General features: G+C 38.1%; 1 protein-coding gene and 1 long non-coding RNA gene across 2 annotated transcripts in view; both read right to left on the bottom strand.

Annotated features, from left to right (window-relative positions):
- Positions 1–645: 645 nt before the first annotated feature.
- LOC105940890 (uncharacterized) lies at positions 646–2028 on the bottom strand. The gene is made up of 4 exons (XR_013100594.1): positions 1842–2028; positions 1646–1693; positions 1410–1511; positions 646–1281 (listed from the first exon to the last, which is right to left on the bottom strand). It is a non-coding gene; the product is annotated as an uncharacterized LOC105940890 (long non-coding RNA).
- A 508-nt stretch (positions 2029–2536) lies between these two features.
- The window catches only part of rad50 (RAD50 homolog, double strand break repair protein), a 35540-nt gene continuing 19168 nt past the window's right edge, over positions 2537–18908 (bottom strand). The window contains exons 25-28 of the mRNA XM_004550334.3: positions 4390–4475; positions 4140–4282; positions 3851–3984; positions 2537–3165 (exon numbers count right to left, since the gene is read on the bottom strand). Coding sequence (XP_004550391.2) covers positions 2979–3165; positions 3851–3984; positions 4140–4282; positions 4390–4475 — 550 coding nt within the window. The 3' untranslated portion in view covers positions 2537–2978. The remainder of the gene's footprint in view (positions 3166–3850; positions 3985–4139; positions 4283–4389; positions 4476–18908) is intronic.

Raw genomic sequence — 18908 nt, 5'->3', positions numbered from 1 at the left:
ATTAAATGTAATAAATTCTGTTTTCATGGATGCCTGGATGTTAAACTTAATTGTTACACCTGGTGAAGCAGCAACACTCATCATTTTATTAAAGATGAAAACATTTAGACAGTTTTTAACTCTCAGTGATGCTGCAGTATTTGTCTGACTTTGGGACCTAAAGCGGACGGAGTTTTGGACCCAGATTATTCCATGAGGCTCCTGACTACAGTAGCCGTAATGCTCCAACAATCCATCAAGTGGTGCGGCTTCGTAGCTTGCCAAAGTTGTACTGAAACATTTTTTGACAGATTTTTAAGCGCCTTGTACCACATAAAATTGGTTTGAGGTCAGTAAGCACACTACATATGATTTTTGAGAAAACTTGAAGGATTTTAAGTGTGCCTTATAGTCCGAAAAATACGGTACATGAATCTAAGGTACACAGTTGTGGCTGTGAGTACAACCAGCTACTCCTAAACCTTCTATGTAGGAGGAGCTACCAATCAGAAGACAGCTGGCTTACAGGGAGTGTAGCATTGAACCAATCATGCAAAGTAATTATAACAGAAGTCAAGATACTGAACTGAAAATATTGACAAGTATGTCCTCTTTTCAGACAATAGGGACTGAAGGACTGAATAATACGAGACAGCTTGTCAGAAGTAAGGCGTCATCAAAATTTAATATAAAAATAAAACAGGATCAAAATGTCTGTTAAAGCTGACTGTCTTAACATAAAGTACAAAGCATTTCCATACAAATGCAGCTTGTGAGAAAAACGACTTCTTGTTCTGTAAACACTTGTTTCAATGTGGAGTGAAAGAACTACAACAAACATCCAAACATATCAAAATGTGAACTGAACTTGTTTTAAATAAAATATAAATATGCAGTTTACAATAATGTGCAGTTGCTGCCTTAACTGTTGTAAAGTTTAATGCCAGCGACGGATGCATTTTTACTTATGCAGCTTAAAAATAACTCAACCAAAAACGTCCCTGTGAAAGCACTGAATGTAGTTGCTATTAAATAACAAATAAACTGCATAAAAGAGAAAACTATACCAGAAAATAAATATCCAGTACTTTAACTGTATCAAACTGTGACTATGAAAAACATTTGAAGACGTTACCAGATGTCAGACAGTTCACGGATCACGAAGCTAATCAGGCATTTTTGTTTTTAGATTCCCATGAAGTTTCTCCGGCGAATGCAGTTTGCAAGGTTTTCCAGCAGAAACGGTATTGGCTTTTCGGTTGTTGCATGAGGCACGTTAATTAGTTCTTCTGTGCAGTTCACCTAAAAGATAAGAAAACACCTGGGTTCAGTATGATCTCGCTCACTGTATTGCAAATGCCATTAGTACATAATCCTTACATATTTGTAACATAGATGGGACATTTTCATTTGGCAAAAAGATATCTTACATTTCCTTCTTTAAAAAACACGTCCAGGTTTCTCACAATCTTCTTATCCTCCGTTCTGTCATGCTTTTTCAGGATGTCATGCACTCTGCAGAAAAACTTATTCTGTATGCAACAGGAGCGAGAACATATTCACTTCAGACGTGTTTAAAATGAATGACATTTAAAAATGTAATCCAATAAAACTGAATGCTCTACAGGGAACACAGTTTCAAAGAGATGGAAAAGGATCCTCTCACCCCACATCCAGATTTAACCAAGTGTGTCACATCCTCAACATAGAACTTCTTCCACATTAAATAGAAAAAATATTTGTCAACATTTAAAATTTTAACACACTTTCAAGTTTTTTAACAAGTCAAGGCACCAAAAACGTTATAAAATGTTCAAGCTAAGAGTCAAAAAAACACTCGTTCTTATGAGATGAGCCCTTACCTCATACATAGTTTTATTGTATTGGTCAGCCAAGTCAATGATATGGTCTAGGTTGAGACTCCGGACGGGATTTGCAGCACATGGACTCATCAGCGCAGCAGACACTAGCACAAGCATCATCATCATCATTTCCATACTTGTACTTAGAGTGAAAACCTTTAGAAGATGCGTCCTCAAAAAAAGCCCTTGAAGTTTGTTCTGAAGTCTTGGCAGATAACAGATTACTTATACTTGCTTTGCCCACGCCTTATCACATTTGCCAATTGCAAGAAAAAAAAATGTACGAATTGTGTGACAAAATTCTTGATTAAGTTGTGGTCAATGAGCAACTTTGAGATAAAGGCGCTGTGTTTCTCTGAAATAAATCTACAGCAATTAAATAATCTTACCTTTGATTTGTGGTGTGATAATAGGTTAATAACTTTGGTTTCCACTGAATGTTCTGTAATTTTATTCTCAGCTAATGACAAATGTACACCAGCTAAGATTTTCAAGTTGAATATTCCATTCATCACAATTTGATATGTGACTTATGTGTTCTTTAGGGTTTTTTTTTTTTTTTTTTAGCTATATATGAATTTCAATGTGTAATTTCCCCCTATTTTTTTAAGCAAAGCATGTGCTGTTGCTGAAAATGCCATCTGATGGCTGCTGGTCACTAGTCAGAGCAGTATTTCAATAAATATGTAGAAAAGTTTCGACAGTTTTTAGCAGTTTTATTTTTCCCCCAAAACAAATCCAAACAGCTCTTTTCCTCACGCTGGATTCCAGCACAACAAGCAAATTCTTCATGGATTAGAATCAAGCTTTTTGTCCTTAAATATTTCTGATGTTAACAGAAGCCTATTGCTTTTGTTTTGGCACTTCTTCTAACAGTTTCTTAAGGATAATTACGGTTATAATATGTTTATATAAGGTTATTGACGACTGACTTCAAAAACAAACACTATCAACCAAACATGCCTTTGCATATCAGTTAAATTATAGTCAGTTATTAAACAAATGATGTGCGAATGAGTTTTCTTCATGCCTCCTGAAAAGCAAACCTGAACGTGGTCTTTGCCCAAATAAAATCAAAGCAAAGAGATAAAGCATTAGTTTACATTTCCAAAGCAGCTTTTCGAATCACTTCAGTGCTCAGTGAAGATAGGATGAGAGGGAATGGATGCTGCACTTTGTGATTTCAGAGTTCTGATCCTGGTTCTTACGGATACGATAGAAATGTTCAATGTAGCTGGATCGCCCGAGCAGCTCCACAAAGTCCTCGTCGTGAGTGATGATCAGCAGCTGGAAGTTGCGCTGGCGAGAGCGACTCTTAATGATTCTGAAGAAAACAGCAGGAGATAAAGAGTTACATCCCACTGCAAGGAAGACAGTGGCTGCCAAGGTATACAACTAGAAGTCTGTGTTTAATGTTTTGACAGGTCGGATGCTGGTTTCTCTGTCCGATACATTACACGGTCTGCTCCAGTAAAGCCAAAATAGTTCAACTTTTACAGAGGAATGGGCATGACAACCTATACATCCTGTAACACTTCAGTGGGCACTGTGTAGGGACACAGTATGAGGCTTGAAGGATAGCACCAATCTACATTAAAACAGAGGAGTCTGTTTTTTACTACTGCAATAATTAAACAGTTCTTTTTAATTCAGTATCACCAGCTGTGCACTTCTTTTTATTTCCTGGTTTGAAGCCCATCTACTCCTCAGTATCTATAGCAACATATCTACATCAAAGGGGCCTTTTTGGTACAAAGTTAACTTGGATTTAATGACAGCTTTTAAGCCCAAGTGAGGTTCCAGATGTGATGAGGCGGCTTATAAATGGGACCGAGCACATTAGACATTCCCTAAGTGTGTACTTTGACACTTTGCTACTTAAACTATTTAAAGGATTTGGTTTTGGGGCTAAAGAGACAGCTGTCAGTTAATGTTAGGAGCTGTTGCATCCTATTAATGAGGGTTTTCACAAGTATAGCAGTAAGAATACTGAATCCGTATATACGCACTCTACAAGGGCATGTGCCAGTGACTCGATGTTCTCTCGGTCCAGGTTGGTTGTGGGCTCATCCAGAGCTAGGATCCCACAGTTCAGACAGAACGTCTCTGCCAGAGCTAGACGGATTATCAGCGATGCCAGTACCTAGACACACACAATCATATTTTTAAAGAGGAAGACAACAAAATGGTCACATCATGTTTGATTCACTGAGAAGTTTGACCTTTTTACTGCATGTCACATGCAGGTTTCATGCGATGTAACCACAAAACCGAAAAAAAAAATAATCATTTTTTTACCTTTTGGCCAGCGCTGCAGCGTCCTCTCATATCCAGAGCTGTGTCTCCTTTCACCATAACTACTCTGTAGTTGTAAACCCTCCGCCTCACTCCAGCAGATGAATTCTCATCCACATCAGATCTGATCTCCACATACTCAATATCTGGAGAGAGAAGAGAATAGATAAATGACAGTAAGGAGGGGGAAAAACAGTATTTCTGAAAATACCACAAATTAATAATAGCGCTCTCTTGTTAATGTGAGACACACCTTGACCCCTGTAGGTGCTGCGCCATAGGTCTCGTATGATCTTATTGATTTCATCCATCTTCATACTGTGGAATTTCATGATGGTTCTGTGGAAAACAAATAAAATTAAAAATTAATATACTGCTCAAAAAATTAAAGGAAAGGATCACAATGGGGAAAGAAATATTATACTGGATATATCTACTGATATGGACGTTATGGGAGTAGTTAGTATTGGCACCACATGCCTGCCTGACAATGTCAGGGCTCCTAATGAGATGACAGATGATGTCCTGGGGGACAGATGATGACCAGATCTGGACCAGGGCATCGCTGAGCTCCTGGACAGTATGAGGTGCAACCTGGTGGGGTTGGAAACACAATGTCCCAGATGTGTTTTTCTGATTTAGGTCAGACGAGTGTGGAGGCCAGTCAGTGGTATCAATTGTTTCACTCTCCAGGAACTCCCTACATACTCTGGCTACATGAGGGCAGGCATTGTTGTGTACAAGGAGCAAACGAGGACCCATTGCACCAGCGTAGCGTCTGACAATGGGTCCAAGGATTTCATCCCGGTGCCTCATGACAGTCAGGCGGTCGTTGCCTAGCCTGTAGAGGTCAGTGCATCCCTCCATGGATATGGCTCCACAGATCATCACTGACCCACCACTAAACTGAACAGTGTGACAGGGACCATAATGTTCTCCATGGCTTCTCCAGACCTTTTCACATTATCAAATGTGTTTAGGGTGAACCAGCTCTCATTTTGAAAAGCACAGGGTGTCAGTGGTCGATCTATCAGTTCTGATATTCTGTGCCAAATGCCATTCACGCCTAACAGTGCCCGGCAGTGAGCACACTAGAGTAGGCCCACTAAAGGATGCCGGGCCCTCAAGCCACCCTGATTGTTTGTTCAGAGGCACTCACACGAGTGGCCTGCCAGAGTTCATTTTGTAGGATTCTGGCAGTGCTCATCTGGTTCCTCTTTGCACAAAAGTAGCAGATTATGATCCTACTGATGTGTTAAGAACCTCTAACAGCCCTGTCCAGCTGTCCTGGAGTAATTACCTGTCTCCTGGAATTACCTTCATGCTTTAGATATTGTCCTGGAAGACACAGGAAATCTTCTTGCAATGGCAACTACTGATGTGCCATCCTGGAGGAGTTGGGTCAATATCCCAAAGTTTATTTGGCTTGATGCTATACTCTGATTAAAAAGTGTTCTTTTAATTTTTGAGCAATATATAAAGGATAAACCTAATTAAAGATAGATGTATTTATCTACCAAAAAGCCACTTCTACTAGACATTGCTGCATGGGACATCTAAGTTTATTGAAGTGCTATTTCCCTATTCGCAATCAGGTAAAAAGGTTATAACAGGTCACATCCTACCATTATGTGTGAGGTAGTTATTAAGCAATCCCCGTGTCTGCACATCTCCAGATATTTATCATTTATTCGACAGTGGATAAATGCGAAAAAAAAACCCAACGTTTGCACAAAATTGAAACATTCAAAAAATAAGCATCTGATCAACTGATTACAAAAAATGAAAAACAACAGCAACGTTTTTTTAATCTTTCAATAAATGTATCTATAATATTGACAGGATATGAAATCATACATAAGATACACGCTCAGCTGGATTTTTTTTCACTTTCCGGAATACCAAGAAACTTTTGGTCTATAATCTAACAAACTGATTAGAAACATGAAATGTGGTTTGCAAAAAAAAAAAACCTAGCGATAACAGTACAACTAACGGTATGTCTTCTGTAGACCATATATAGTGAATAAACCATAAAGTAAAAATAGAGATAGTAGGGCAAGTATCCGCCTGTCCAACCTATTACATCTTCTTTACAGAACTTCTCATGCAACAAAAGGAAGGTGTGACTAATGACTTCCATTATGTGAAGGTGGTGTAATATTTGTCCCTTTAAAAAGTAATCCCATTTTGAGTTTTATTATCTTGTAATATAATAATACAGCATTTCTTTATATGAAAATACTGCATTAGCATTAGGTAACATTTAGTCTCAAGATGTCTACTAATATCCTAGAATATAACAGAAGTAAGGCAGGGCACTGTCTATCATCCATTGACTTTAGTAGGCTGACTTAATCACACTAGGTTTCAAAAGTTCAGGATGTTTAGTGCAGAATTCTGCATTTTCTTGATGAACTTTGCTATAGAAATACTAAAACTGTTGTATTGTGATGATCTTCCAGTTCAGAAAAAAATCCCAAAAGGTTGATTCTGTTCACCTAGATTGCCAGGCCTCTGGAGAACATAAGAGGCCTGGCAATAAGACATGTCGAGGAGGTAATTTAGCCATTTGAATCAGCTGTGTTGGTTCGAGAACACATCTAAAACCTGCAGGACACCGGCGCTTGAGAGACGAAACATTTCAGTGGGAGAAATGTTTCGTCATTCATCCAAGTGACATCATCAGTATCAGTTCTCCCACTGAAAACGCTACGTCTAAGACGAACAGAATCAACCTTTTGGGATTTACTTACCTGGATGATTGAGCATGCATCAAGACTTTTACAACAAAATGTTATTAAGTATTCTTTGTAGAACCTATTGCACATATAGGAGAAACATGAAGAAAAGGCTTTACATTACGCCACTGTCAGTGCGCCCCAGGGCGGCTGTGGCTAGAATGTCGCTTGCCATCACCAGTCTCTGAATGTGTGTGTGAATGGGCGGATGACTGAACGTGTAAAGCGCTTTGGGGTCCTTAGGGAGTAAGTAAAGCGCTATACAAATACAGGCCATTTACCATTACATTGCTTCAACACAGGCATGTTTTCAGGGTTGGCAGCAGAGCATAAACTGGACAGACAACCAACTTTGACCAGGGGGGCATTCAACTCAAGTCATACTGCTAAAAACCCTTGCTATGCATATTTACAACAATATACACACAGTAAGTTCATAGAAGACTGTAGCCATTATTCTATGAATTTCTATGTATAAAAAGTGCCAAAATATCTGTCTTGGATTGCAGGAGAAAAAGAGGAGAGACATTTTCTCCAAGTCCAGAAGTGGACCAATCAACTCCCTGCACACTATGATAATGCAGTGATAGTGACTGTGAGCCCACAATATCCTCAACACATTCAATTAGTTTTGCAATTTTGAAGTAGGACCATGAATTAGAACTCTGAAGCTGAAGAACGACCTCATTTTAATTTGAGATACGTGAGGGGTACTTCCCAAAATCTGACGTGCATAGACTCGTCTGTTTAATGTCCGTCTCAATCAGGCTGAGTAACATGAGTTCTGCACACGCACTAAATTACTGTTGTGTATCATACAGACGCAGCAGAAGAGGTAATTGTTGTCACTCAGATCTCCTGAGACTTTGCTTTGGTAATGTAAAATGACATTCTGCACTCTCATTGGTAATCACTTCAAAAAGGGTTAAAGATCATTAGTGGTTACTTCACCCCCTTTCACTGGAAGTTGCTGACTCTCATTTTACGGTAGCTGCAAGTCATTTCCTTTGTTGACGAACGTTTACATTCACAAATCTACAGAGCCCGCTCTACATCTGTGACCCAGTAAACCTGGTATCTCTTAGAGATGCCCTCGCTTTCCCAGATGTGTTTAAATACTGCTTGCAATGTATTCAAAACTGACGATCTAAGTTGAAAAGTATGAAGCGAGATGGGTCTGAAGGAATCAGATTTCCTTCTTATACAATGACTCACGCTCCTGTACCGACATTTACAAATTTAAATTATACTTGGATAACTTTTCGCTTTTAATGATTGCTAAAAGTTAGAGTGTGAGGCTTGAACTTTCATGGACTTCTGAAGAAGGGCATGAAAGAAAATGTTTAAGAACCGCTGAGCCAACACATATAGACTGTTATTTTGACCAGAATACAATGAAAGCTATGCTGACTCTTCAATAATTAGCAAACACAAACTCTTTAACTTTGACTTTCAACTACCTTCATTTTATTGAAAGTCACATTATCAGTGACTTCTAGCTTTTGCTCAGTTCTGCACAGACAATTTTTGCACACTGATTCATTTTTTTGCGTCCAAATCAAAACATCTTACCATAGAAACCATTTTCTCTGTATTCAAATAGAAACTGTGACCTGGATGTAATGTCTGATGGAAGGCTCTATGCCTTGCTTGCAATCTTGATAACACTGCAGGCTGTCATGCCTTTTCTAACCCACACTTATGGGTAAATGATGCTTCTGCTCTCTTCAGATACCGTACTCAGATGGTATCAGTGATGGTGAGCTCACACATCCTTACCAAGGCCTTTTATCCTTATTAAGTGTCTCTCAGAGTATCCTGATCTCCAAGAATAAACAGTTTGCAAACATGAATATATTTTTAATAGAAAGAAAGGATAATTTAAAAAAAAAAGCCTGATACATTGACAAATAAACGTAACCTTCAGGTGCTTTTGATTTGCTATAACACAGTTGCATTTAAATAGAAAACCCAGACATATCTGTACAACTCACTGTGTACAATGTCATGCTTTGCTACCTTGCTGATAAATTTTCAATTATTTGCACATTTCAATCATGAAAATCAGCACTGCAAATGCTGAAGCCACATAAAAATGATGGCATTGATAGTTATGCGGTGATACAAAATAGGAAGTGAACTCTCTGCTCTATGAGATGTTTTTTTTCTGTGCTTGGAAGGCTTGCATGTCGAGCAGGATATTTTTCACCACAATAGCAAATTTAGGTTAATCTAATAAGTAAGTTTAAGTAAGTAAGTCTAAGTCTTTTTTTAGGTCATTTAAAACCTGTTGGAAAAAAACGTCATCATTAGATAAGACTTCTTTTGAACCTTCAGAGTAAATGGATTAGCAGATAATACTAGTGATTCATCTACTATCCATTAACTGCTTAGTATGCAGCACTAAAACAGACATGTACAATCTTTGTTTTTTGCATTAATTCTTGATAAGATCTTACTTCGCCATTACTCAAGTCACAGGTATTTAACTGTGCTTAACACAAAAATAATACACATGTTAAATATTTTGTGCACTCTGAGAAAAATAAGTCAACTCTTGTATCTCAACAGTATTCCTACTAGACTCTGGCTGGGCCACTCTGAAAGATGGATTCTGCTGTCTTTCCTTTGATGTTTACATTCACTGTCCTGCTGCATTACCCGGCTTGAGATAGTAAACCTAACATTATGTTTTAGGATTTTAGGCGGTCATTTCAAAAAGCATAAATAGTGGTGAGTGCTCTTTGGAAGTAAATCAAAATCAGTTCTATTAATCCAGAAAAAAACCCTGCCCTGGTAGTGGTAGACGCACATCAGGTACAAAGCTACACAGTTAACAACTCTGTTGTGACCTGCCACATTTATTCCGGTACAGCTTTAACTCTTGCTGTGGGGGGTTGATCTAATCGTTTTTATACTGTAACAGTTTCTGTGGGGGGTTGTTTTTGAGTTTTATAGTCATCTTTGCTGGAAAGTCTTTACACAATGACGTATGAGAAAACATGGAAGCATAACTCGGCATTAAGTCGAGATGCTTTTCAAAACACTCGGAAAAAACAGGCTCTGCAATTATTTAGCATTTGTTCCTGAAAAGTTATTCAAACGATTAACTGTGGATTTAAATTCTGTTTATTTTTTTCATCAATCTTACAATCCATTAGGATACAGTGAACTGGAATGGTGAGAAAGTAAGTGTATTGTGAAAGTTCACAATATGCCAGGTCTGGGGTATCAGATACAATTTGTTATGGGAGCTTACTTAAGGTTAGCCATGTAAATGAAGATAACATAGAATAACACATAACTGAAGATAACACAGAAAGATAATATATCATCTTAGCACCCTAACGTAAACTACCTATATCTGTAATAATCTATGGGCCTACAATTAAAAGTCAAAAGCCTGTATTGGCTTCTATTTATAAAAGGCTTTAGCGACCTGAACTCAAAACAAGTGCTCGCATCTGCACTCTGCACACGCAAACATGCTTTCAAACTGCTGACTGCACCGAATAGTTGAACTCTTTGCACACAACAAAGTGTACTGTTTCATACCTAACTCTAAGTTAGAAAAAGTTTTTTCGCCATGAAATGTAGTGGGGGATGAGTATGTGGCAAGCAGAACATATAGGTCAAGAGCCAGATAATTCCGAAAACTTAACTTTTGCAAGTGTTGCATTATGTAAATCGGGCTGCTAATTAGTCTGCAAATTGTAATTATAGGTGTAATTTAGCATTATTAGGCAGGTCAATATATATATTTTTCTAAAGATAAAAAGCATGCAGTAGCAAAGTGTCAGAACTAAAAACCAATGACCTTTCATTGAAACTGATGAAACATTATTAAAGTTTAAAATAAAATGTGCAAATGATTCATAGCTGTAGTTTATGAATGCAGTCACATAGAGTCTTGAAAAAAGTTTTCCCAAGATAAATTAACAGCATTATAAAGGCAACTATAAAAATAGACGAAGAAGTTGAGCAGCAAAACTAGCTTTTTTAATATATTAATTTAAAACTAATCTGCTTTTTGGAATCCATAGAATCTGTTTAGTTACTCAAGAGCCTGGTACTTCACATGAAAGACATGACTCATTTTCAAATTATTTTATTTATAGAATGACTAAAGGCCACCTACTTCGTGCAAGACAGTGAAGTAATCTTTTTTTTTTTCCCTTCACTGAGGCGTCAACAAGACCACCACAGGAGGCAATACGTTCAGTCAACGTCAAAAAACAGAGGTTATCTGGACAAGCTGATGTGATGTAACACATCAAGTGGAAAACTGCCCTGTGATCTAGTTGAAATTCTTGGAAGCACCATCCTCTGGGGTAAAGCGAGCCCTGCTTGTTATTAATAGGCTGTACAATTAGACATTTTGCTTCCCACAATTAACTCATTCACTGCCATTGACGTCTATAGCCGTCAATTGCAGTGAATGAGTCAATGGGTTTAACTCATTCACTGCCAATGGCTGGCAGTGAATGAGTTAAATGAACATGATCAAATAATATTTCAAATGTGTGCTATGCCAACAAAGCGCAAAGCAAAAGCACTCAAGCGCTCTTCAAATCACCGCTTGATGGCGTGCCAATCACAGCTGTTTGCTGGCCTGCGAGACATGATGCTTCCTGAATGCACTTGACTGAAGTGATATACTACGGATAACAGACCTGCATATCTGCACATCTATTGAGCCCACAAAGACGCACTGAAATCACCAACACAAGTGCATTCCATTTGGCATGCTGTCCACTAAGCAAAAGAAGTACTTTCAGACCTCACAGAAATGATCAACCCCATGGACAAAAAATAATGTGATTATTTTTCCAAAGTCCCAATAGCTGTCATGTATGCAAAACAAGGCAGATGAAAAAGAGAAGGATCTCTCAGTTGTAGCTTTACTACAAGTTTTATTCACATCCATCATAAAGCAAACTTTAAAGCTTGCTTCTAGGAAAGGCAAACAAAACTAGAAAAATTTGCATTTCCTGCGAAAATGCAGTGTGGATGCTTAAAGCTGAAGCTGTATGCAAAAAGTAGCTGAAAAAGCTGAAAAGTTGCAGAAATTGTAAAAACTTTGCAGAAGCAAAAGAAGTTTGCTAAAATGGAATAACTTAGCAGAACTGCAATATCTTAGAAGAAACATAATACTTGGCAGAAATACAATAGCATAGCAGAATTTAGCAGAAATATTGTAACTTACCAGAAACATGATAACTTCTCAAAAATACAAGAATTTAGGAGAAGTAGTATAAGATAACAGAAAGAATATATTTAGCCAAAAATACTTAAACATTACAGAAACACTATGATTTAGAAAAATAGTACAACAGAGCAGAAATATTGTGATTTACCAGAGACACTGTGATGAACTATGAATATTGTAATTTTAAATTAAGACTATGTTTTAGCACAAATATTATAATTTGGCAGAAATACTATAATTTAGCACAAATACTATAAAAAGCAGAAATACTATAATTTAGCAGAAATACTATATTAAGCACAAACCCTATAAAAAGCAGAAATACTGTACTATGATTTGGTAGAAAAAACTATAATTAATCAGAAATACTATATTTGGCAGAAATACGGTATTTGGCACAAATCTTATAAAATAGCAGAAATAGTATGATTTAGCACAATAGTAATAACTTAAACAGAAAAATTGGAAAAGCAAAAATGGACAGCTGAAAAAATGATGAACATGCTGAAGGTCCCTCAACTATACTTGTTAAATGAAAAAAATCAGCAAAAAAATCTATAACAGCCACACAATCACAAATATGTACACATAAGAAAACACACATGCACAGAGAGACACACACACAAGATCCAATTCAGTCAACCAGTCTAAATATATTGAATTTGAATCTTAGAATGAGATCATCCCATTAAAAGCCTTTCTCTCTCTCTCTCTCTGTCACACACACACACACACACACACACACACACACACACACACACAGGGAGAGAAAAGTGAGTTTCTAGGTCAGCCTGGGAGCTGCTGAATTTGAATCCACCAATCAGAGAGCCTGTGCACTCTTTCCCTCCAAAACAGGTGCATCCTTTTTACACACGCAGCACAGAGAGACACAGGATCATTGCAGTCTATTTCTCATAATGACGACTCCCCTCAAACAAATGACCATAATTTCCTAACCGTAGGAGCTAGAACGGTCATTCTTACACCGTTTTGTTCAGAAGAGATGGGGGAATCTTCAAGTGTTGACAATTTATCATTAAAATATGAATTTTTAGAGATATATGACACGGATGACTTGTTGACTTAGAAGCCACGAATTCCCCAATATGCAAATTTGAATACCTGGAGCCCACATACATGATTGGCTGGCTGGGAAGCTGTGCAGGCCCTGATTTGTGGATTTGAATTCCTCAGCCCTCAGATATGATTGGCTGGCTTAGAAGCCATGAAGTCCCCAATATGCAAATTTGAATGCCTCAGGACACATATATGATTGGCTGCGAAACCGTGCAGGACCTGATTTGAAAATTTGAATGTCTAAGTCCTCACAGAGGATTGGCTGCCTGGGGACCAGGCAGAAATATATAGAAATACTATGATTAAGCATAAATACTACATTTAGTAGAAATACTATGTTTTAGCACAAATCCTATAAAAAGCAGAAATACTATAATTTAGCAGAAATACCATATTAAGCACAAATCATATAAAAAGCAGAAATACTATATGAAGCACAAATTCTATAAAAAGCAGAAATACTATATTAAGCACAAATCCTATTAAAAGCAGAAATACTATATTAAGCACAAATCTTATGAAATAGCAGAAACAGTATGATTTAGCACAATAGTAATAAGTTAAACAGAAAAATTGGAAAAGCAAAATGGACAGCTGAAAAAATGCTGAACATGCTGAGGGTCCCTCAAATATACTTGTTAAATGAAAAAATCAGCATAAAAATGCACAGGGAGAGAGAAGTAAGTTTCTAGGTCAGCCTGGGAGCTGCTGAATTTGAATCCACCAATCAGAGAGCCTGTGTACTTTTTCCCGCCAAAACAGGTGCATCTTTTTACACACGCAGCAGAGAGAGGCACAGGATTATTGCAGCCTATTTCTCATAGTGAGGACTCCCCTCAAACAAATGACCATAATTTCCTAACCGTAGGGGCTAGAGCGGTCATTCTTACACCGTTTTGTTCAGAAGAGATGGGGGAATCTTCCAGTGTTAACAATTTATCATTAAAATGTGAATTTTTAGAGATATACGACATGGATGACTTGTTGACTTAGAAGCCACGAATTCCCCCAATATGCAAATTTGAATGCCTGAGGCCACATATATGATTGGCTGCCTGGGAAGCCGTGCAGGCCCTGATTTGTGGATTTGAATTCCTCAGCCCTCAGATATGATTGGCTGGCTTAGAAGCCATGAAGTCCCCAATATGCAAATTTGAATGCCTCAGGACACATATATGATTGGCTGGGAAACCGTGCAGGACCTGATTTGAAAATTTGAATGTCTAAGTCCTCACAGAGGATTGGCTGCCTGGGGACCTGGCAGAAATATATAGAAATACTATGATTAAGCATAAATACTACATTTAGTAGAAATACTATGTTTTAGCACAAATCCTATAAAAAGCAGAAATACTGTACTGTGATTTAGTAGAAAAACTATAATTAATCAGAAATACTATATTTTGCACAAATCTTATAAAATAGCAGAAATACTATGATTTAGCAGAATAGTAATAACTTACAAAATTACAAATATGGAGGCATATTGAAACAAATGCACAGAGGGACACACAAACACAGGCTCTAATCCAGTCAACCAGTCTAACTATATTCAATTTAAATCCTACAATGACATGCTGCCAAATAAGGGCAGGGTCCTCTCTCTCCCACTAAACACACACACACACACACACACACACACACAGACAGACACAGAGGGAGAGAGCTGCCGAATTTAAATCCACCAATCAGAGTGGCTGTTTACGTTTTCCCGCCAAAACAGGTGCATCTTTTTACACACGCAGCTTAGAGAGGCACAGGATTATTGCAGCCTATTTCTCATAGTGACGACTCCCCTCAAACAAATGACCATAATTTCCTAACCGTAGGGGCTAGAGCGGTCATTCTTACACCGTTTTGTTCAGAAGAGATGGGGGAATCTTCCAGTGTTAACAATTTATCATTAAAATATGAATTATTAAAGATATTTGACTTGTAATGCACCATAACTGAGTAGAGCGAAGCAAAAACTGCCTTGACTTGCCCTCAAACAACGCTTTGTGACTTGAAATCTATTTGGAGTATCGATATCATTCTTTCACCGTAAGAGACAGCAGGCTTTGGTGAACAATCATGGAAATTTTCAGGTCTCTGTGGAAATCCAACAAAAAGTTATGACGAGAGAAAAAAGTGGTTCATTTCCAGGGTTTGAAATCTGAAGAAATCTGAGCGAAGGACGAATTTCCTACCCTCAAACAAGTCCAACTCATTTCAGAACGGTAATAGGTGAGAAAGAAATTCTTGAATTGTGAGCGTCAGGGGTGTCTGAAGATATTCGGGGACAAGCCTCATGTCTTAACTTTGCTTCGTTAAGGAGATATGACGATTCGAATATGCCTCTCATTACAGAAATCCAACGGTGATTTTGAACAAACTCTCCATTGACTTTATATGGAGAGTTTTCCGACATTGTGTTGGTCTGAGGAGATTTGCGAAAATTCTATAAATCCCACAACAATGATAGTGACATTTTCTGAAAGCCAGCAAAAATACCTACGTTTTGATGTATAATTTGTGGAAGTTGAGTGAAAATTGAGCAAGTAGCAAGAAGTTGTTCGGACATGAAGTGAAAATTGCAAAACCTTCAGTGGCACACTGGAAGCCAAGAGCATAGCAACCATAACAACGCATGTATTTTGTGAAAAATCACAATTTTGCAACTGAAAACTTTAAGAGGCATAAAAGTAAAACAGTAAAAGATTTCAAAAAGCTGAATCATACCTGAATAGCCCAATAATTTATGAACATTTTAAAGTTTGAATGGTTGTTCTAGGTGAAAATATGAGGAAGTAGTTAAGTTTCAAAAACAAGCAAATTTTAGCAGAATTGCAGAAGTTTCCCATTCATTTCAATGGGACAAATTAAAGGAAAAAAGTGGAATATTTTAAAAAGTATAATAGTTAAAAATAGCAAAAATCATAGCAAGAAAGAGCAAAAATAGCAGAATAGTTTAAAATTTGAACGGTGAAAATCGGCTGAAAATTGTGGAAGTAGTTAAGTGCCAAAAAGTGTACGGAAGCAACTGGAATAATAAAAATAATAATAAAGTATAAAGAATAAAGAGAAACAGGAACTCAATAGTGTGGATGCTTAAAGCATCCACACAATAAACACCTTATTTGACTGCAAAGATTAATTAACAGGAATGCAACACAATGTAAAAGTGTAAGCAATGCCCTGTTGATTTAATTTAGTTAGAATTCTTTTAAAACATTTTTCTTCCAAAAATTTTGATGAATTTAGGTTAATAAGGAATACTTAGATAAAGATTTTTCCAAAACAGTAAAAAAAAGATAAAGTTAATAAAAACGTCACTATGCAATACCAGTTAAACTGTATCAGATTTCAGCCTGCACTCGGCCACCAACTCAAAGTACTGGAAGACACTGACATCACTTCCCACCCTGTCAATGCTGCTGACGTTCCAGCTATGAAGCTAAAAACTCTGCGGTAGTTCTGGTGACCTAAATTCAAAGAGCCTCATCAGGAAGACAAGCACAAGATGTGTCATTACAGTAAAACTACAAAAGCTTTTTAGGACAGAAGACGTGCATAAAACTTACCAATATTTCTTCATGTAGGCAGGAAAGTGGTAATATTTACACATGTATACATTTTTTGAGCTGTGTAAAAATATAAATCAGAATAGTATGTATAAATTTGTGATTACATCAACTAGGATTGGTAAGATTGACTTTGCACGCCCTTAGATGAAATCGTGACATGTTTTAATTTAATCTGGATGACCTGCTCTACATTTGCTATGTCAGATACCAACTTATACAACCAGTCAAAAGTTTGGACACATGTCATTTTATCGTTTTTTTTCTTATTTTCATGACTATTTACATTGTAGATTCTCACTGAAGGCATCAAAACTACGAATGAACACATAGAATTATGAAGTAAACAAAAAGTGTGAAAACATGCTCAATATTTTAGATTCTTCAAAACAGCCACCCTTTGATTGCTGCTCTGCACACTCTTGGGATTCTCTCCATGACTTTCATGAGGTAGTCACCTGAAATGGTTTTCCAACAGTCTTTAAGGAGTTCCTAGACATGCTGAGCACTTGTTGACCCTTTTGCCTTCACTCTGCAGTCCATCTCATCCCAAACCATCTGAATTTGCCACAGGTGACTGTGGAATGTTGCAGGATGCTTTTGTAGCCATGCTGATTCAGTGTGCCTTCAATTTTGAACAAATTCCCAACAGTATCACCAGCAAAGCACCCCCAACCATCACACCTCCATGCTTCACGGTAGGAACCATGCACGTAGTGACCATCCGTTCACCTTTTCTGAGTCGCACAAAGACATCGGTGTCATGGTCCTGGGCCATGTTGGCCCAGTGTTCTTAGTTTTCTTGTATGTTTGTATTTTGTTCCTTGCTTAGGCCATGTTTTCTGAGTTGCCCTGTTGTGTTGTTCCCTAAGTGTTTTCCCTTCATGGCTTTTACCCCCTGTGTGCCCCTCTGTGTATCTGTGAGCCCTCGTCTCTCCTTATGTTTTATTCCATGTTTCCCCTGCCCATTATGTCTAAGTTCTCCCCGTGCTCTCTCTTCCCCCTGTGTGCCCTCTATGTATTTATGAGCCCTCGTCTCCCTTTGTGGTTGTTTCATGTTTCCCCAGCCCGTTATGTCTGTGTTTTCCCCGTGCTCTCTCTCCTCCTGTCTGAACCTCTGTGCACTTCCTGTTTACTTTGTGACTCTCACGCCCGTACATGTCATGTTCAGTTCACCCCGCCCTGTCTCGTTATGATTATCAGTGTCACCTGTGTTCCCCGTGTGTTCCCACTTTCCTCGTTAACCCTCTGTGTATTTCTGTCTGCGTCTCCCTCTGTTCAGCGTGACGTCGTCCCTCATGCTGCGTGGATTTCCCTGTGTCTCTCTCTCCGAGTGTTAGTTTACTTTTCCCAGTTTAGTTTTGTATTTCCTATGTTCTGCCTCTTCAGCAATAAAGCTGCCTTTTGAGTTCATCCCCGTTTGTGTGAGTTTTGCATTTTGGGTCCTCCTCCTGCCTGCCACACAGCCGAGCCTTGACAATCGGGGGTGGAACAAAAAGATCTCAAATGTGGACTCATCAGACCAAAGCACAGATTTCCACTGGTCTAATGTCCATTCCTTGTTTTTCTTGGTCCAAGCAAATCTCTTTTGCTTGTTGCTTTTCCTTAGAAGTGGTTTATTAGCAGCTATTTGACTATAAAGGCCAGATTTGCGCAGTCTCCTCTGCACATTTGATGTTTAGAGGAGACTGCTACTAGGACTCTATTTATCCTCAGCAGCAGAGGTAACTCTTGGTCTTCCTTTCCTGGGCTGGTCCTCGTGTGAACTAGTTTTGTCGTAGCATTTGATGGTTTTTGTGACTACACTTGGGGACACATTCAAAGTTTTAGCAATTCCCTGGACTGACTGACCTTCAGTTTTTAAAAGTAATGATGGGCAGTCTTTTTACTTAGCTGATTGGTTCTTGCCATAATACGAAATCTAACATGCCTTGACACATGCTCAATCATCCAGATAAGTAAATGTCAAAAGGTTGCTTCTGTTTGTCTGGATGGAACGTTTTCATTCGGAGAAACAATCCATCACTCATCCAAGTGACTTATTTAGTCTCAGCTGACTGCAGGTTTCCCCAACCTTATAAACAGTACATTTATACAATGACTGAAACTGAATGGACAAATGGCTGTGAGGTCAGTTCCTTGATCATTAGTTTGCAAATTGTCAAGACCACTGATCAACAAC

This window comes from Maylandia zebra, linkage group LG10 (genome assembly GCF_041146795.1).
Source record: "Maylandia zebra isolate NMK-2024a linkage group LG10, Mzebra_GT3a, whole genome shotgun sequence".
In the NCBI taxonomy this organism is placed as follows: Eukaryota; Metazoa; Chordata; class Actinopteri; order Cichliformes; family Cichlidae; genus Maylandia; species Maylandia zebra.
The sequence above is the reverse complement of the archived record's forward strand: the minus strand, read 5'-3'. Positions and strand labels throughout refer to the sequence as shown.